This window comes from Sycon ciliatum, chromosome 8, assembly GCF_964019385.1.
Source record: "Sycon ciliatum chromosome 8, ocSycCili1.1, whole genome shotgun sequence".
In the NCBI taxonomy this organism is placed as follows: Eukaryota; Metazoa; Porifera; class Calcarea; order Leucosolenida; family Sycettidae; genus Sycon; species Sycon ciliatum.
Genome location: NC_088650.1, coordinates 22,050,050 through 22,071,125, shown reverse-complemented (window position 1 = coordinate 22,071,125; position 21,076 = coordinate 22,050,050). Strand labels below are relative to the sequence as shown.

Sequence of the window (21,076 nt, the reverse complement as noted above, 5' to 3'; positions counted from 1 at the left end):
GGTTACAACTGGTGGCGAAGTAAAAGTCACCCCTGCATACGACATGAGTGGGTTGCTATGCACCCACATACTGAGGCAATAGCAAAGTCACACCTTAGTGGATCCAAAATAGAAATCTGATGTCAACTTACTACTCCCTGGCCGTTTTGACGTCATCACTTTCAAGTAACAGCCATGTCATCATCAGTATTCATCACCATGGAAAATATGGTCGGAACTTGAAGGAAGCGAAGGGAAAGACTTGAAAAACTTTTTGCTGGTAGATCTACAACTACATACAAGTACAAGGAGCAGCGCAGCTGAGCTGAGCCTGAGCTGATATGATCTACTCCTTGAAAGTCATCGTCCGTCAAGGCTTTTACTGTCAGGGTGAGTCTGTGACTGAGCTGAGCACATAACAATAGTCATTACAAAAACTCAAACTACACACTGTGACAGTAGTCTACATAATATGAGCTGATTGATTCAATGACTTATGTAGATCTACAGAGCAGTCACCAGTCACATCAAGAGTTTTTTTTTTTGCCACTACTGCCAAGCCTCTTATACGGGCAAAATAAACACAATAATTACGAGTGCAAGTCACATCAAGAGTACAAGTCATGTACTCTTGGTCACATGCATCTGCAGATAAGAGCTCTACTTGTACGAGCTACGTACAGCGTAGACTCTACTCAGCTACTAAGTACCGGTCCGCGGTACATGTACATCGACAATGTACCACACGCTGGGTCATGCACATGTCATGATCATGAACCATGTGAACTGACTCTGATCTATCTGATGATGAAGAACAGTACACATTAATTTTTAGTAAATTTTACTGTTTTTTTTTACTGTTGCTGAATGGCTGCTTGATAAACTCTGGAGTCTGCTTTTGTCGAGTGGCAGTCTTCTTTCCAGACCGTTTCGTTGGGTTAATCTGTAGAGCTTGTTGCACTGAAGCTGATACAGACATGGATGAAGAAGAAGATAGAAGCTTTGTCTCACGAGCAGGGTAAGCATCATCAGACTTCCGACTTTCCAAACTAACTTCGTTGTAATTTGGACTCGAGGTACATGTACAACATGGTTATTATTATAGGTATAATAGGCCTTAGAATGTCTCAGTACTCCTTGTCAGTTTTGGGCTAGATTGTGTACGTCTGACTGTTCAAAATCTGATTTAGTTGGTGGACTCGATCGCATAACTGTGCCCACATTTTTCCATGTTACAATTTTAGGTTGGAATACCGTATTATCTCTAATAATAAGCACGGTCCTTTATTTTTTCAATGTACCTCAGCCCCGTGCTATTAATGGAGACGTTCCTTTATTGGAGACTGTTCCATTATTATTTCAACCTCATTTCAGAGGCATGTTGCCATGCCAAATTCATGTCAGACACACACATTTCAGGGTTTTTTTCGCCGGTACCAAGAGTACATGAAAACCAGAGTGTGCAGCTCGGATGGGTTGCTGTCACGGCGGAATTCCGTGATTACATCATTTTAGTGATGTAGTGCGTACAAGCAGGATTCAAGCGGGTCTCTTTCTGCACAACTGCAGCTCGGTTGTACGCACTACGCCATTTCCCGCCTCAGATCTGCGCCAAATATGATGTAATCACGGAATTCCGCCGTGACAGACACCCATAGCAGAAAGGCCCCAAGCTGCACACTCTGGTTTTCATGTACTCTTGCCGGTGCAGATAATGAATTTACACAGTGTGCTTATAATGGAGACTGAGCACTTTATTTTTTGAATGCCGCCCCAAGGTGTTCTATTATTGGAGGCTGTGCTTATATTAGAGACTGTGCTTATATTAGAGACTGTGCTTATATTAGAGATAATACGGTGATTACTTTCCAGTGTGATACAACTGGTAATGAACTCGGATGGAGAGCGAAGAAAAACAATTAGCTACATCTCGGAGCTGAACGTCAGTTCGTTCAATGGCGGTACAATTCGTCGGTATTTTGCTAACAGTTGCACGTTTTGAGACCTGAATCTTCTTCTTCTTATATTATTATTATACGCATTCCCCGAGCAGTGTCAATCAAGCATTCATGCTTGATCCACACATTCCTTTATGCTGGGCAATGAAGCAAAACAGATGTAGAAATCTCCTTGAGAATGGGGCTCTACAAAACAGTAATACATGAAGTATGGAGCGTCTTAAAACCGGTGTCCTTTTGAAAACGCCATCATTATTAGACAGACTTTTCCCGTTTGCGGCTTTCCCTCAAACCAGTGAATACTTTATGACTTGGGGCTCCCCGCGTGCTAGTTTTTACGTGAAGTGTCACGTAGGGGTGAACCAATTATACCGAATATTCGAGTGCTCGCTTGTTTTTTTCGAAAATAATCGTACTCAGAATAATCAGAGTACTCGTTCATACATGCATGGTACATGCATTTACCATAGAAATCTGCAGTTTCAGAGCAGCAGTCAGTAGATATTGATATGCAAACTGTGTGGTGAACATTTGTACATGAGTAGAGAGAGCCCAAACGATCCACCAATCAATATACCTGAGAAAAAAGACTGCCACTTGGTTCAATCAGGATTGTGTCATGTGAATAAGGCCCTTGGTATGGAATTTTTAGGAGATAAAGAATACTCGAATATTCAAATAACCGACGAGGAGACAACAGTCGTAAAATAGCAATAAACTAGAGAGCTTGGAAGCTCAGGGCCCTACACTATACTTTTTTTGCCTAGCTCATCATGCATGTTATTCGAACTGATGGAAATGCTTTTTCCATTGATTGGCTTCATCATTGTATTGCAAAAAACGTTTCAATCAGGTTGAATATGAGTTAGGCGAAAGTAATTGCAGAATTTATTGGGGATTGTTATTTTCTCTCACTTCATCCACTTTTTAGCCCTCTCGCTTAGGATGAGCTTTCTTTTTTATGGTAGCTTAAGCGAATGCTATATACCTGCTTTATGCAGGTTGATGCCAACGCGAACAAGCAAAATAATAATCATCCACTTTTGGTTTGCTCCTTCTTTTCCTTTTTATCTCCTTATAATCGGATTTTCTGGCCTTTTTGTAGTAATACATTGACCTGTTGAGCCAATGAGGTAAATTTATATTCCATACAATAATATACAATACGATACAATACAATAATACAATAATGTCCTTGCCTTGATAGTGTGCTTGTACTTAACTGTTACTGACGGCCGAATGCATGGTTGCCTGTGGAGCACGTAACATAACTTTACAGTCTCCGATAATACGTATCCTGTCCGACGGCAAAAGAGGCTGCGGATTTAGTTTTTCTGCACGTTATCAGCAATGCCTACTGGTCTTCAGCAACTTGGGTCTCCTATAATACGCATCCTTTTGTAATGCTAACGTAATGCTCGGGATAGCACTCGCTACTGATCTTCAGAAACTTGGCCTGACTATCACTCACAATAAGACTGTTTAAATGTTCATCGTTCATGCTATACAACATCGTTATACCGTACAACACCGTACGGTGTTGCTGGTTTCTCCCACAATTTCCACACCGTACGGTACGACAGGTACGGGATAGCGCCAGGCATGCCGATGGCACAAACAAACAATTGTATCGTATTGTATGGAACATAATTTTATCTCATTGGCTCAACAGGTCAATGTATTACTACAAAAAGGCCAGAAAATCCGCTTATAAGGAGATAAAAAGGAAAAGAAGGAGCAAACCGAAAGTGGATGAAGCGAGAGAAAATAACAATCCCCAATAAATTCTGTAATTACTTTTGCCTAACTCGTATTCAAACTGATTGAAACGTTTTTTTTTGCAATACAATGATGAAGCCAATCAATGGAAAAAAACATTTCCATCTGTTCTAATAAAATGCACGATGAGCTAGGCAAAAAAGCATAGCGTAGGGCCCTGAGCTTCCAAGCTCTCTCGTTAAAAATTTTAAATGAAAAATTCCAGAACGTTTTCTCGTGACTATCATCAGTGGAACATCGTCACATAGTAAGAATCACTAAAACAACCAGTTATATAGCTAGAATAATATGATAAGTAGCGTGAGAATGCAGCAAACGTTCTGGAATTTTTCATTTTAATAACAATATTATTGTATTATACATGGTTATGAGTGCACACTTAGTTTTATTCATTGCTATTTTACTCGAATATTCGATCGGAGAAAATTAGAGTACTCGAACTCGGGATCTCAATGCCAACTTTCACCCCTAGAAGTGTGTGGGTCACAGTGAGGGCTGCGTCCCACCCGCCTGTGTGGATTCACAGGAAGTGTGAGTTATGAAGTCTGAGGGAAATGTTGAACGGTCTCTAGGATGACAACTACACCATAGCTCAGTGGTTAGAGCATCGCTAGCCTCAAGCGAGGGTCCCTGGTTCGAGCCCTGGTGGTGACAGTCAATTTTTTCTTCAGACTTTTCCCGTTTTCGTCTTTCCCTCAAACCAGTGAATTATTAGAGAGGTTCTGCAAATCGAGAATGGGCAGGAAGGTTCGCGACGAGCTTTACGAAAATGTGTGCGAATTTTCGCACGAACTTTGTGGTCTGCACATTTTCGTAGTTTGCATGCGCCCAAGTGCACGTACGCGGTGAACCCGTTGACCTGATCTCATGAAACGAACCACGGAAGTTCATTTCACGTTCCCTGCGGGTTTCACGTCCAAAGTTACGAAGTTTCTCACTTCATGACGTAGAACGAAAGTTAGGACGCGTTTTCGTTTTTGCAGAACCTCTCTATTGTCTCCTCATATAACATCATGGCCAACGGGCGGCCAGGTATAATATTACGTGTGAGGTTGAGTTGCCTGATAATTATTAAAAGTTGTGCAGTATTGATTTGGGTATTCGAATAATAATAGTAATAATATTCGTTAGCTTGAGGGAAAGGTGTAAAAGGGAAAAGTCTGAAGAAAAAAATTGACTGTCACCACCAGGACTGGAACCAGGGACCCTCGCTTATGGCCAGCGATGCTCTACCACTAAACTATGGTGTAGTGGTCATCCAAGCAGCGATCGTTCAACATTTTCTTCCAACTTCGAAACTCACGCTTCCTGTGTCTGTGAATCCACACAGGTTGTTTTTTTAAATTTAACTAGGAATTGCACCTGGTTGCTATGACAATGTGTGCTGTGTCAGGTGGCTGTTCCTACTCGTGAAGAGTTTTGTACACGGACACACTTCACCAGTGCTTTCCGTGCTGGACGGTCCGCGGCAATCAGCTTTAGACGGTGTCGGCACTCCACAGCTGCCCATTGCACCACTGGGACAGATCGATATAGAGCTTTATCAGCAGTGTCACCCAGTATCTTCTTGGCTATACTATTCTTATGTGGACGAGTACCGATGACAGTAAACTAGTACTAGTGAGGGCCTCTGTGGATCTATTAATGGTAAGTTATACATAACCTTGTTTGATGTGTCCTTGCATATTGGCTGCACAGCATCGAAGATAGTGACCTGGATAGTGATGAAGCTGACATGATACTAGCTGGCATATATTTCGGAGACGATACTGAGGAAGCTTCGGAAGAAACTGGTACAGCGCTGACTCGTCAACTTCCCACTCCAGTAAGTCAGAGAATGGAGGATTTGAATATATTTTTACTCGGGTGGAGAGCCAAGGATTAATTTACAGTCACAACCTTGTTAGGACAAACTTCAAGGGACCGAACAAGTTTGTTTGTCGTATCGGGAGTTCTTCTTATCCAGATCTGACAAAAAAAATTGATATGCATATCATTAAGAAAGGGTTTGCTCCCCACACCGGAGCTCGCGCTATTCCGCCGACTTTACTTGACACTTGACTGACTCACGACTGCCATCCAGAGCACACGAGAAGTCCATCGAACCTTCGACTCGGCAAACCTGCAAGAAAGCACCACTCCCTGCTCAATACACAGTGTTTCGGGGAATTCACCCCTCATCAGTTGAGCTTGAGTAGGCTGAGGAAGATTGTGCCTGAAGAGCACCACTTATATAGTGCTCTCCAGGCACAAACATCACCAGGGATACAAACTTACAGAGACGCTCCATTTCCAGCGCGACAAACACCTCGTGAACACCAGGTAGCAGCGTGAGTCAGTGTCGCTCCTGGACGGTGAGACCATGCATATCATTATGGATTGTATTTATGTGAAGGTGCATGCTGTGGCAAATGTAAAGCATTTTTTCATAACATAACCCAGCAACAGGTTCTAGTAAGTACAATGTGTAAGGAATTCATGACAACATTGCATCCGCCTTGTAACATGTTTTTCCACTACAAGAGGCCTCGACTCTAGTATCGGGAAAACCTACAGCCAGCGTACCCACGGGGACCAACAGTTCGTACTATACGCTGATTTTGTTCAAATCACGCTTGAAATTAGTTCATCTTCACGAAAGTTTTGCCGTACAGAGTTCGTTGTAAACGAATAATTTTGACTTGATATGATGCCTGGCCAACCATAGGGTTGGCCCTAGTTCGTACTAAAGGGAAGTTCGCCTTGTCAGTGTTCGTCCTAACGAGGTTTGACTGTATAAGAAGAAAAGAGGACCAAAGAGCTACAAGCTACGCTGTAATATCCACTAACACCACCAGCTACTTTACAATCAGCTCATGCGATAACATTGCACGACACTAACCAATGGTTCTGACGTTCTACACCTAACTGGCGATCAGCTCTAGCAAGTCTTGTTGGAGTGTGCATCCAAGACGTGCTAGAGCTGATCGCCAGTTAGGTGTAGAACGTCAGAACCATTGGTTAGTGTCGTGCAATGTCATCGCATGAGCTGGTGGTGTTAGTGGATATTATAGCGTAGCTTGTAGCTCTTTGGTCCTCTCTTCTTCTTATCAATATTTGTATTAGGGGTGAAACGGTTACCCTTTAAGGTTACACCGGGTACCTGGCTTAACGGGCGGGTTATCCGGTACCCTTAAGGGGCCGGTCAGATTGAAATTGATCATTCTTCTCATATACATCTGCCACCACCTTCAAATCTTCCAGTTTGAACTTGAATTTAGCCAGGTGTTTGTTGAGGTACCTCAGATCCAGAATAAGCCTTAGCTTCTTCCCATTATCCACCACTCCCAACGGGCTACACACTGACACTTGGTCTCTGCTAACCTCTTTAACCCTTTGGAGTCCATGGTTCGATTTCGAACCATGGACATTTTGTATGCATGTGGGCGCAGTCAAACTTTCGGTTCTCGGCCAAATCTTGACCAAATTCAACAATCGAAGAGTCTAGGTGGTAGAGAAAACTCTCAGCTATCGCCTTGAACACGTCCGAAGTCTCTCCGATGAAGTTCGAGGGAGCGGCGAGCGATCGAACACTTTGAATTTTCTGCGCTGCGTGCTGCGAGTCAGTAGTGCGTGAAAAAAAGGGATTTTCCCAGCTTCAGGACAGGCGGAACGTGCCAGGACTGGCGCGGCGCGAAGTCACGGCAAAGTAAGCTGCTACTCGAACATTTTTTAACAGTTTCGAGCTAGATTCAGTGAAATGGCTGCAAGAGACCGATTTCGTCTCAGATCTGGAGCTGGACTCCCGTTTGGAGCGCGTTGTGGCCGACAATGAGTAGTACTCTTGGCGAGTTTGGGCTCATTGTATTACTCTCATCAAGAGCTTTCCAACGAGCCCAATATCTTCAAAATCGGTGAAGTAAAACCGAAGTTATGTTGGAAATTGAGTGCGCATTTTCGTGACGGCCACAAATGCTGAGGAAGCAAAAAAGTTATGGACTCCAAAGGGTTAATACAACCGCGAGAAAGCATATCTGAAATGGCCTCCCCGACAAAATCTGGAAACTCATGTGTACTTTTGTGGTTGTCTGACAACCTGGGCCTTGGCAATCTAACAAATGGCAACGTGTATCCATTATTGATTACTTCAAGTACAAACTTTGATGCTCCGATTTCTTCCCAGAACTGCGCGTTTTTCTTTAGCCTGCCAATGACCACCCTGTCCCGGTCCCCTCCTAACTCCCCATCCGCGCTATGCAACATAGAATAGGTTTCAGCATCTAATTCATTGCTTTGAAATGACATATCATAGTCGTCGGCTCCACAGAGTTCAGGCATTTCGCGGCTGGCTAGATGCTTCCCGGCGGGGACACACGCGAATGTAGTGGCCTGTTTCGCCGCAATGGTGGCATGCACCGCTGGTGGGGGGAAATGGCTGCCGGGCTGTTGTGGCGCTTGGGGCCAAGTTTGCATTGTGGGCACCCCACCCCTTGGCCGACTGGGATGGAGTGCGGGGGAGAAAGGGCTGCTTGGCTTTTGGCGCCGGGAGGATTAGATGGCTTCCATTAGCCTCTTCCTTTTCTGCGGGCACCCGACAATCCCCAGCATCTCGCCACCCTCTGCAAACTTTGCGGCTGCCTCGTGCCCGTGAGCATCCACAATAACCAGCCACTCTTGCCTATCCCGCAACAAGTTCTCACCTTGCTTGGTGGCTCGCCTTGCCCTGTCCACCTTCCTCTTCCCTAGAGCAGCACGCACTTCGCCAAGCTCTTCCAGCACAGCAGCGTTTGTCTCGTACTGTCTCTCGTACGAGGGTTTTTTCCACTGCCTCGACGAGGTTGACCGGGGAAACACGGAACGGCTTCTTGACTCTTTTGCCTCTTTTGCCTTTTTTGCGATGGCGAGACTCGGGAGATGACGATGATGACGGAGACGAACAGGGGGAAGATGAGGATGATGACGATGACGATGGGGACCGACGACGACGCCGAAGGCTTGCCCGTTCCTTGGCCAGCGCCGATTCTAGGGCGCCGATCCTCAACTGCTGCTCCTGCAGCTGGGTGTTCAGTTCGGCTCCACTGTCGGAGCTGCTTGCTTCAGGTCTGCTTGCCGAGGCAGGCAAACTACCTCCCCTGGAGGACCTACTCCGGCCTCTTGGGGTGGAGGATCGTCCACGTCCAGGCATGATCAGACAGATTACACTAAAGAAACGAAGAGAAAAACATTCGGCCACGCAGCGAAAATTTGCAACTGTACAGCAGCAGTGCAAGAACAAAAAGAACACTGTCTTCAGACCAGCATGCACCTTCATGTGCATGCTGCAACTCCGCACTGTGCAGCCAGTGTGCACCGCACTCGCAGCACAGTCCGTGAACTCTGGACTGTGCACTCACGTTTCGAAAAGAACAGCATTTCTTGTTTACTTCATTGCTCTCATCCAACAAGAAATGAGGCATTTTTTCGAATTTTCCCTCAGCCAATAGTGACAGTTACTATACATTTCATGCGAGCAGGACATGCAAAGTCATGCAATTCACAGCAAGTACACTACAATGCTACAAGCACAGCATGTGCACTTACCACGCTACATACAAAACAGTCAAAATTGTCATATGTAGCAGGATCGAACAAGCAACACCACATTCAAACTGTACATAGAATTGTGCAACTGTGCAAACCAGCTAATATTACCATACTGTACCGTCGTACACGACAAACGGGTACTCGTTTGCTAACGGGTCAGCAGCTAAACAAACGGGTACCCGAGTATACCCGGATCACCCCTTTCACCCCTAATTTTTACCATATTAGAGGTCGTCCATAAATATCGAACCTTTTTCACAAAACGAAATAATTTCGTTATGGGGTGGGTGGGGGGTTGACCAATTTCGTTTCAGAAAACATTGATTCATGTACATGGCCATAGGACTGGTAGGAGCAGTTACACACTTGCAACTTTTGTTGCATGCATATGTCAAACTTTTTTACGTTCTGAGGGGGAGGGAGGGAGGGGTTGCGTCTAAACTAAAATAATTCGTTTGGTGAAAAATGTTCGATAATTACGGACGGCCCCTTAAATATTTAATTTAATTTTTTTTTTTTTTATGTAGTTGTTTGCTTGTTTTGGTCTGTCAAGGATGATACCACAGTTCAGACTGTTTGATTCTTGAAGTGTTCTCTCAGTCCCTGTTGTCTTTACCCTTGACAATGTTGTTTCTTCATCTTTTCAGGAAACTGACGAGGCAGCCGGGGCAAATTTGGCAAGAGAAGTTGATGGAGATTGTGGTGATTCAAGAGAAGAAGTTGACGATAATGTTTCTATCAATCCCAGCAACAGCACTGGCAGTAGGTCCACGTCCGCGCTCGGAACACCATCAGACTCGGTGTTTCCTTCGGACATTGATGAGTATGAAGTATTGGACGTCGCAAATTCGTCCAGTGATGGGGAGTACACGCGCCTGATGGATGCTGCATGCCGTCAGTCTTCGAGTGAGGACGACGATGATGATAGTGATACTAACTCCTTGTCAGATATTGAGCCTGGTAGTATTGTTAGCAAGGCTGGCCAGAACTCATGTGCTGCTCCACACATTGCCATGGTGCATGCAAACCGTGGCCTAGCCAGTGAAGAGGATAGTAGTGAGGAGGAGCAATCTGATACGGAGCGAACAAAACTAGCCAGGGCGCTGAGCTCACTGCGTGGTCTGGAAGAGCGGCCTGTTTTTCATGACGGTCTTCTCGTGACTACCAACAATACGGATGTAAAGGCTAGAGGTGAGTAGTTGTTAAAAGTGTTGAAACACACAGCATTAGCAATAATAGCGTATTCCATAGTGGAGGGAATGGAAAAATTGCCGCTTTATTAAATGCACGTCCTGGGAATAGGTAGGTGGTAGTGGTGTTGTGGTAGTCTTGTCACATCTCAGGCTGTGTTCACAACTGGCGCGTGTACACGTGAAACCACGCGTTTGTGCATATTTTTGCTGGCTTTTGGGGCGCCATGCGTGCGGAAACGCGCCGAAGTGGAAATTCCAACATGTTGGAATTTTCAGCGAGTATCAGGCGTGTACCAGCGTACATGCCAGTCACTTTCACTGGCGGGGTAAAAAAAAATAGTACTCGAAGGTGTCGAAACCGCTAAATACGAGTCGGATTGCTGTTTTTTTTTTGTGAAAGCCTGAGCACGCATTTGGGCACGCATGAACCGCAAGCGTATCGCGTCCACGCACCAGTTGCATAGGTAGTTAGAGATGATTTCAGAAGGCAAACGCATCTTGAGCAACCAGCCGTGCATAGGCATAGTCTAGACTACTAGTACACCAATCTTCAAAAGCAGGTGTTGTTTAAAAAAACATGTCGGAAATTTGTGCCGTATTGAAAGATGTGCAAGAACCTGGAATGACTGGTCTACGAGGCAGGTGATCTCTTGCAACTGTGACATTCACTCCTAACAGGTATTCCTGTACCTTTTCTCTAAATTACTGTCTTTCAGAACAATTTGGTTTGGTGGAATAAGGTGATTGTGTATTTGTGTTGCTGCTCTTTTGAGTGGTGTAGTTCCTCAACTGCTTTTCGCTATGTATGTGTACCTGTGTGTGGTGTGTGTGTGTGTGTGTGTGTGTGTGTGTGTGTGTGTGTGTGTGTGTGTGTGTGTGTGTGTGTGTGTGTGTGTGTGTGTGTGTGTGTGTGTGTGTGTGTGTGTGTGTGTGTGTGTGTGTGTGTGTGTGTGTGTGTGTGTGTGTGTGTGTGTGTGTGTGTGTGTGTGTGTGTGTGTGTGTGTGTGTGTGTGTGTGTGTGTGTGTGTGTGTGTGTGTGTGTGTGTGTGTGTGTGTGTGTGTGTGTGTGTGTGTGTGTGTGTGTGTGTGTGTGTGTGTGTGTGTGTGTGTGTGTGTGTGTGTGTGTGTGTGTGTGTGTGTGTGATGTGTGGTGTGTGTGTGTGTGTGTGTGTGTGTGTGTGTGTGTGTGTGTGTGTGTGTGTGTGTGTGTGTGTGTGTGGTGTGTGTGTGTGTGTTGTGTGTGTGTGTGTGTGTGTGTGTGTGTGTGTGTGTGGTGTGTGTGTGTGTGTGTGTGTGTGTGTGTGTGTGTGTGTGCCTGGCTGCATTAGATGACTTGTGGTGTATCAACAGCACTGACAGGATGGTGAGTGTTCTGTAGACTCATGGTTGACTTGGTTCCCCGTTGAGTGATTTCTAATACAGTCTCTGAAATTCAAGTAGTTCCTGGTGCTGACAATAGTGCAATGTAGTGTGTGATACATGTATCAGTGACCTCACTTGTACTGTACATATAGTTGCCGGCATAGTGCACATGTTGACACACTCCTTTTGGCTGTAACCAAACCGGGTTGCCCACTCTTCTCAACTTATGAAGATGTAGTGTGTATGAAATGATTGAAATCATCAGTGTACTGTACCTCAGATGGTCTAAGTTTGGTCACCCAAAGAAGTACACATTCATAGAGGTTGTTTTTCCTTCGTCACATGCTTTGATCACATGGCATGATTGGTTTATGCGAGGACAGAGTAGTGGCATGTCACATGTGTAACGAGTGGCAGGTCAATATCTCTGTGAAGTGCATCATACATGCAGCATGTGATGTCAGCGAACAGTATCCTCCAGACAGTCGACGGTGTGTTATACTGTGGTGTGCGCGGTATGTGTACAATTTGATACACATGCCTAATATCCTTGAAGTTATTTTTCTTATTACTTCTCTTCAGCCATGGTAAGTATTTTATAACTTGCTTTCTATCCTGTCCTCTATCCTTATTGCAGCGGTCAACGGCTGGTGGCCGGTCTCGCTACTATACCAAAAAGATGGTCTGCAGCAACTGTGATGGGGAAGGACATGGATGGAAGCAGTGTCCCAAACCTAAGGTAGTCTTGCCACCTGCTCTAGCCAAGTGTACAATCTATACTTTCCAGTACTGGAAAACGGCTGAATTTAGCCGTGGTTTACAATGGTAGTTTTTTTTGTTTTTCGCCTATACTGTAAAACGGATAACTATTGCGACGTAAAAATGTTTGCGAATTTTGCGAGAGGCCCCGAATCGCAAACTTTGAACAACGCAAACTCGCGCCATGTAAAGTTCAGTGCAAGGACTGACTCGACTGTGTAGAACGACTGTAGAACGACTCGCAAACATTTATTGTCGCAAACGTTACCCGTTTTACAGTTTTCTTCTTCTCGCCGGGTGAAAATTGTTTTTCTTGGATCAGTATTCAATAATTTGGACCAGAGACTCCGGTCACCACAATGTATCATCGCAAAGTTTTTTGGAATTGCTGGTGGTTTTCCAAGCTATTGGCTCTTGGTATCATCCATCCAATCTATCTTATTTTGTGCTGCTGCCCCCCCCCCCCCCTCTCTCTCTCTCTCTCTGTCTCTCTGTCTCTCTCTGTCTCTCTCTGTCTCTCTCTCTCTCTCTCTCTGTCTCTCTCTCTCGGTCTGTCTCTCTCTGTCTCTCTCTCTCTCTCTCTCTCTCTCTCTCTCTCTCTCTCTCTCTCTCTCTCTCTCTCTCTCTCTCTCTCTCTCTCTCTCTCTCTCTCTCTCTCTCTCTCTCTGTCTCTCTCTCTCTGTCTCTCTCTCTCTCTCTCTCTCTCTCTCTCTCTCTCTCTCTCTCTCTCTCTCTCTCTCTCTCTCTCTCTCTCTCTCTCTCTCTCTCTCTCTCTCTCTCTCTCTCTCTCTCTCTCTCTCTCTCTCTCTCTCTCTCTCTCTCTCTCTCTCTCTCGGGAAGGCAGCTGGGAAGCGACACACTGTGCACGCGCATATGTGTTTGTATGTATGTCCATGCATGTAGTTGGAGAGGGTGATGCTATGCAGTTATGTTACAGCTGTTTCAATGCTGCTTGTTGGTGATTGCGCTACTTGCATAGAAAAAGCGTCCCTGTGTGAAGTGCGGCCTCAAGGATCACCCAGAATGGAACTGTCCTGATGAAATTTGTTATCGGTGCATGCAGCCTGGTCATCGAGCAAGAGTAAGCGTCTGCTCTATAACTCACTAGCCCTATGCACGTGTGGAAATGTATCACACACGCTCACATATTATGTGAGTGTATGTGTGTGTGTGTGTGTGTGTATTTGTGTGTGTGTGTGTGTGTATTTGTGTGTGTGTGTGTATTTGTGTGTGTGGGTGGGTGGGTGTGTATTTGCAAGTGGATGCATGGTGTGTTTGTTATGCACATGTACTTCCAATGGAAGTTGTTTTCTGTTGATGGTATCCTCCAACACCTTTCTGGTTGACTTGCAGACTTTTTTAACCTGTATTTTTTATGGATTGTAGTCAACTCTTGCATTGTTTCAGACCTTCTGATGAAGCGAAATGCATGTTTCGGGTCTCTTCATTGTACAATGTAACTCCTACCATGTTCTTTGGTAGTATCGGAAACACATCACACGATTGTAGTGCGATGAAGGGCCCAACAACTTGAGCTCAAATCAACTTTTTCTGCGGTGCAACGCGTTTCCCGTACGCGAACTGAAGTATGAGTCCGGCATTAATCTGTGCTTTATGTTGTGCTTGATACAGGATTGTCGCCGTGCACGTGGGAGAGGCATGTATGAGCAATGTGAACGTTGCTTGATGCGTGGCCACAGTGCTGAGGTAATGTGGCATGGTGACTGTGTGTGTGTGTGTGTGTGTGTGTGTGTGTGTGTGTGTGTGTGTGTGTGTGTGTGTGTGTGTCCCATATGGTGCAGTGGTATGTGCAGTCGATTTCCAATCGAGAGGTTGCAGATTCAATTCCCGACGATTATGGTCGCACACGTCTTTCTTCTCTTTCTCGGACTCTTCCTGACTTTTCTTTCATTCTCCTGGGTGGTTACCAACAGCCAGTGTATGCCGGAGTATGTGGTGTGGTGTGTGTGTGTAAAAAATAAAATAAAAAAAGGAAAAAATTGAAATGAAAAATAGGGGTTCACTGGCCAGAAAAAGTCACTTCAAACAGCTGTGTGGTGGATACCAGGCTAAAAATAGTGGCGGTCAATTCATCAGCCTTGCACGCTGTTGAATGGTGTAATCCCAGCACAAGTTGCTATGTCTAACATAGCTGTTCGCTATCATCGCTTCCGCGATGGGCATGTCTGAGGTCTGAGGTGTGTGTGTATGTGTGTGTGTGTATGTGTGCGTGTGCGTGCGTGTGCGTGTGTGTGTGTGTGTGTGTGTGTGTGTGTGTGAGGTATGGGGGGGGGGGGGGGGGGGGGCTATTCTCTGACTTCCATTATAGGCATCTTTCATCTTGAAATTTTATTGAGGTGTATTTACTCGAAAATTGATGGCGCGGAACATTCAAGCTGGCAGCTTTCCCGCCAGCTCTCTATTCAGCCCTGTTCAGATTTGTCATCAAGCACCACACCATAACCATGAGATTGATTTTCTTTTATAAACTGGGTACATTTTGGTTTTTGTCAGTGGCTCTGAGTCTCGTTTAGCCTAATTGCTCTTTTGTTCTGTATTCTTCTCTTTCCTATTGCTGCCCACACAGTTCTGTTCTGATCTTTGGAGGCAGTACCATCACACAACAGTAAGCTAACTGCCCATGCACAGCTCAGTGTATGCACAGCTCTGTGTTTACTGACGTAGATTGACAGTGCATGGACCCATTAGTTTTGACCCCACCCCCGACACACACACCTTGAACGTGCCCATTGCAGTGATAGCGAAGGGACTATGTGCTAGCTTTGCAGTACGGAGCGTGGCGCTTGAGATCCCCGGGATGCCGGCAGACCTTCCCATATTCACATCGGAAGCCAGAGTTAGGATCACGGGGAGCACGGGCTGGAGGATGACGGTGAGCAATCTGCCTCCAGGCAGAACAATCTTAGGCAGCAGTAAACCAGCAGTTAGAAGGCACAGGGGGGGGGGGGGGGGGTGGATGGAGCGCAGATCATCTATGATGACGTCACGCCACCGCTTGTGTGGACCATGGCGAGGACGTGTTTCAGGGAGCTCCCCAAACGAAACTCGCTTCGGCATACAGTCGTCGATCATCCGGCCAACGTGCCCAGGCCAACGCAGCCAACAAACCAACACACACACACACACACACACACACACACACACACACACACACACACACACACACACACACACACAATATCATGGCCGCCCTGGTCAGGTATTTCCTGCCTCGGTTGTCAGTGCACTGTTCTGTTTCCCTGTGCAATTAAAAAGTCTGTCTGTACATTGTTTTAAAAAGTCTGGCTGTACATTGTTTTGTGGATGTTTCAGAGCTCAAGTGCTGACTTGACACGTGGATCATCGCGGCCTGTTAAGGATCTGTACTGTTACAATTGTGCTCGGAAAGGTCATCTCGGTCATGTGAGTCTCCTCCTCTGCTGCTACTGGTGCTGCTGTCTGCTGCTGTTTGCTGGTTATATCGCCATGACTACATAAACCAGACTGTGCAACTCAGCTCAGCGTGGCCCAAGGTGAATTTTTGACATATTTCCGTGAAATAGTTGGTCCGGCTCATCGCAATTGTCGCTTATCCCCCACGCACTTTTTGACAGGTAAAACCCAGTCCAATCACGATATCTAACTTACTTTTGCTTGGGAGGTCGTGATGGCAAGATCAATGGAGGCACCAAAGAAAAAATGATCGTGACTAGCGCTTTGAATCGCGATGTTTTCGACTTTTTTGGGAAGTGGGAATCTTGCCATTCACTGTGCATGTCTGTGTTGCCAAAAGCCAAGCGCAGCGACTGGAAGACCGGAACTGTAGCAGGGGCAACTGACATCCTGGCCTGGAGAGCGTGACAGGCACGCGTGTACTGCAGAGAAGTACTAGCTTCATGCTGAAGAAGAAAGGTGTTTTTGATGGAGCAGCTGCATTACATGAGTCTGAGTCGTGGCCAGCGTATCCAGGTATCCAGCGGAGCAGCATATGGCAGCTGTCTGGAGAGGCCTCATTCGAAGGCTTTGTTGAAACACACTGTGGTGACACACAGGTCACACTGCCCACGGTTCCTTCAAGCACCGAAGTGACAGCCACAACTGTTCCTTTCCCATTGCTGCCATACGACAGGCTGAGAACACAAGAGATAGTCTACGCCAGCAGCTAGACAACAGCAAATGTCAGCTCATGTAAGGGCGAGGCTCGAGAGATGCAGAGTTGAATGAACTCTGGACCTGTATTACTAGTGTGAGTGCAAGAACGCGCTCCTTCGCTGATTTATTTCGTGCATTTTGCTTACCTTGCTTCCTTTCTTCGACTCGCTTCACCTGATTCCATTGGTGATTTTTTTACTTGTGGCAGAGAGTATTCATGTACAGTCAAATCTGCCGTTAGCGACCTCTGCTGTAGGCGACCATCTACCGTTAGCGACCGATTTTCCGTGCACCGACGGTTTCACATACAAACTGATCTGTCCAGAGCGACCATCTGCTGTGCGCGACCAGCGACCGCGATTTCATGCACGGTGGCTGCATTCAAATCTGCTGTAAGCGACCGCGACCCAGGTTCAGTAAGGTGCGAAACTGTACTTGCCAGTGCGCTGTCAACTGCAAAGTGTGAAAATGCGCTGTCTTGAAAGTGCGATGGACTGGCGCCTGGCCTGTACTGAGGCTGTGCTGTAGCTCTCAAGTCCAGGCAGTGTCGATCTACTGCCGTGTCGCATACGCGTACTATACGGGTATGGTCGTCGTTGAATATCCAATAAAATATAAAAAATCACATTATTCTCGTCGATTTGAGTACATGGAAGCATATACCTGGTATGCCGGATTTACCATACATCTGCCGTAAGAGACCATCTGCCGTAAGCGACCGCTTTTTCTTGCACCAAGGGGCGGTCGCTTACGACAGATTTGACTGTACCATGCTTCCTCACTATGCCTGTTGGAAATTTCACAGAGCGGTAAAAAAACTCCTGTTCTTAGTGGCGATAGATAAGCGACAATTGCGATGAGCCGGACCAAGTAGTAGAATGCCGATTATCCGAACGTCAAGTATTATCCGAACGATCAATTATCTGAAATGCCTGGTTGCATTGAATTGAATTGGGCCAAAAAATATGTATATTGGCTTTAGATACAGTGTGAGCATACTGCCAGTGCTGCCTCTCATTTGCTCTGTCTCAGTGAGAGTTACTCTGTCTCAGTGAGCGTTGCTCTGTCTCAGTGAGAGTTGCTGTTGTTTTGCTGGCAAGTCTGAGAAGCTCAGAGGCGCTTATATGGTATTGTATGTGTAGTACATTGTTAGAAGTTGTTCACAAGGGGAACTTTGGCACTGTGGGAGAGCTTGTGTTACATTTATGTCGACCGTGTTGTGTGTGTGTGTTGGGGGGGGGGGAGAGACAGAGACAGAGAGGGAGGAGAGAGAGAGAGAGAGAGAGAGAGAGAGAGAGAGAGAGAGAGAGAGAGAGAGAGAGAGAGAGAGAGAGAGAGAGAGAGAGAGAGAGAGAGAGAGAGAGAGAGAGAAGGAGGGAGAGAAGGAGGGAGGGAGAGAGAGAGAGAGAGCTCATGGCTCCGTCATCTAATATCATCTTCTCTGGTCTCTTTCTGCTCACCTGTAGGAGTGCACAAGGGAGCGTTTAAATAACTTCATGCCAATGCTGCCATTTGTAGCTGTGTACGGCAAGTCACACAGTGCACCAAGCACACCGAATCGGCGCATTGCTCATACCCCCAGGCATCGACATTCCATGGATGATGGCACGTTTGGGAAAATGAAGAAAAGAAAAAGTTTCGCAAGCAGAGGGGAAGATAGCTTTACTCAGCGGCGTACGTCACATCACGAGTCAGCGTCAACAGCATCACAGAATGGTGTAAAGAACCAGCACAAGTGGTTTGACGATGATCTGAGCATAGAGCCAGCAATGGATCCACACTCATCCCCTCCTGTAGACGATAGGTCTTTTTCAAAGAAGAGTAAGAAGAGCAAACGGAAACATCACCAATCAGAAGCAGGCGAATCATTCACTTCGGAAAACGTCGCTCAATTCCTCGCTACGGACATTAGTGAGAGCACAGCGTGCGACGTTGGAAAGAAGAAGAAAAAGAAGAAGAAAAGCAAGCAGGGGGCTGAAGAGCCCTCATTACCACCGCAGACTAACAATGACCTCGACCATAGCTGGTCATCTGAGCGGCAAGTTTTCCAGCCTGCAACTGCCAGCACACCTCATCACAAGCAATCACATAAGAAGGCTAACAAGAGCTTCTCTGGGTATGAAAAGAAACAGAACAAGTCTGTCCGGAAGTCGTGGTCCGGCGATAATAATCACCACCACCAGCAGCAGCAGCAGCATGAACAACATCACAACCGTCATGATTGGTCGGCTAACCGTTCACCTAACAAGCACTGGCAAGGAAACAATGGCGGCCAGTGGGGTCCAAACCAGCATCAGAAGAACAGCAAGAAGAAGGTATGCAGTGGCGTAGTTAAGTGTCGTTCTCCTTATGAGGAGGCGACAGAAAGATGAGCTTTAAATCTTAAAACATGTGGCACTGTTGTTACTAGTCAAGGAGCTATCTCCATGTTCATTGTGCTTGCTTTACGTGTGAGAATAGAGGAATTTTGGAGCAGCCAAGTGAATTTTAATACCTCTGTTGCCAAACTGCGTATTCTTTTAACGCCTGAGCTGGGCGTCTCGTGCTATGTTGATAGGTATGGCAATCATCATTTTGGCTGCTCTCAAACCATTTCCAGAAAACGAGAGCTTGAGTGTTTTAAATCTAAGTAGTTTTGTGGGTTCAAGCCTCCCCATCACTATCATACTTGTGTCTGGTGCTCTGATGCGAATATGGGACCCTTCACGTATTGACCGTCCGTCATTATGTTGAGCATCTATGTCACTACCAATGCTATCAAGAGTACATGAGCAGATTGCAACTCTGTATCTATGCTGCATAATCATCCACAGTGAAGTTTCTGTTTGTTTTGGTCAGCGTGAGTCAAGGGGATGGCGTCATACATAGGTTCAGGGCCAATTCACTGTATCACGTAGGTGACAACGGGAAATTCACATGCGTTTTTTGCAGCTTTTTCACAGAAAATGCCTTTGTGATATGGTAGAATGACCTTTGTTACCGGTGTGGGCTACAGCAAGTGTGAGTCACTATGACCTAAAGCAAAAGATTACTTTGCCCTTTGATCATTTTTCCAGAGTTGTAAGTTACACACTTGTGTGTGTGTGTGTGTGTGTGTGTGTGTGTGTGTGTGTGTGTGTGTGTGTGTGTGCTTGTGTGTGTGTGTGTGTACGTGTGTGTGTGTGTGCTTGCGTGCGCGCGTGTCTGTGTGTACGTGCGTGCACATCCCAATGTAGAATCGGCATAGATCCTTTGAAAATGCGCCAGAGCAACCTGAGCAGCGTCATATGAATAATGATGGCACAGTTACAGCTGCCGCACGGGGCAAGAAGGCACGAGCATCAGCATCGCGTGGATTCAAGATGTCTGCTAAAGGTAGCCGAATTGTCACTGGTGATAACTAATGTTGCATAACTTACCTCTGTTCACTGGTCTCTGTAGAGACCAGTGGACAGTTTCTATAGGTTCTGGAGGGAAGTTGAAATTCACTCTGGAGCCTCACTCAGTTTTGACCTATACACACACTACGGAAGTCAGATTGTCCGTTGGTTGTTTCGTACTCGTCTGTTTCATATTGTGTGTATGTACCATCACCGCTGCACATAGCTTGGCTATCTATTGTGAGCAGTCTGCTGCTCCTGCTGCTATGTATTTTCCTGTTCTGCAGCGTACACACACCCCATCTATTTTTATATCAGCAGAGATTTTCGTGGCTATGCAATGTCCATATATGGACTGGTTGATATTTTTTTACGTTCAGGCCAATTTATGAATCTGCTCTTACAATTACTTCGAAGTAGTTAAAGGGGAAGTTAAGGCTAAAATCAAATTTTCACCAGTTGTAGTCTTCGGGGTGCTGAGTCGAATGGTCTTGGTACGAGGAAGCTGAGACGCTCCCTTCCTACTTTAATCCCAATCGAACTCGCGCACTTCCACCGAAACTGGGTGACTGCGCCCTACTAGATGGGGATTTGTATGCAAAATGTCACTAAAAGCGCCATTTCGTTCTTATAAAAGCACGGATGACCGCGATTGGCCCATATGTTGTAGTCTTCTGGCCGCTGAGTCGACTGGTTTTGGTCCGAAAAGGCTGCGATGCAGCGTTCGGCCCTTATTCCCAATCGAACATGCTTGAACAAGCGGTCACGTGCTCCTACGTACACCAGTCACCTGGTCACCGTGCCTGCAGGGTACAACTTACTAGCCTGTATGACCTTTTTTGGGTGCAGTCCTGTCACTCGAGTTGAACCTTGGTGTGAAAGTTGTCGCCTGCTGGCGCTGTGACCAGGTGACTTGGGCACGCAGGAGCACGTGACCGCTTGTTCACCATGTTCGATTGGGAATAAAGGAGGA

At 46.0% G+C, this 21,076-nt stretch overlaps 1 protein-coding gene across 1 annotated transcript; it reads left to right on the top strand.

The window, feature by feature from the left end:
- Positions 1–815: 815 nt before the first annotated feature.
- Positions 816–20,558, top strand: LOC135822324 (zinc finger CCHC domain-containing protein 7-like). Its single transcript, XM_065335066.1, has 11 exons — positions 816–997; positions 5,415–5,541; positions 9,926–10,469; positions 11,800–11,834; positions 12,471–12,572; positions 13,572–13,673; positions 14,225–14,299; positions 15,180–15,218; positions 15,926–16,015; positions 18,211–19,059; positions 19,960–20,558. Exons 1-11 carry the CDS (start codon positions 957–959, stop codon positions 20,125–20,127), a joined length of 2,172 nt encoding a protein of 723 aa, XP_065191138.1. The 5' UTR covers positions 816–956; the 3' UTR covers positions 20,128–20,558.
- Positions 20,559–21,076: the final 518 nt, after the last annotated feature.

Bases quoted from the DNA above. Each gene is read 5' to 3' on its own strand.
- LOC135822324 (XM_065335066.1), top strand. From the start codon at position 957: ATGGATGAAGAAGAAGATAGAAGCTTTGTCTCACGAGCAGG. The intron at 5,542-9,925 runs GTAAGTCAGAGA...TCATCTTTTCAG, and splicing joins CTCGTCAACTTCCCACTCCA to GAAACTGACGAGGCAGCCGG. The intron at 12,573-13,571 runs GTAGTCTTGCCA...CTACTTGCATAG, and splicing joins AGCAGTGTCCCAAACCTAAG to AAAAAGCGTCCCTGTGTGAA.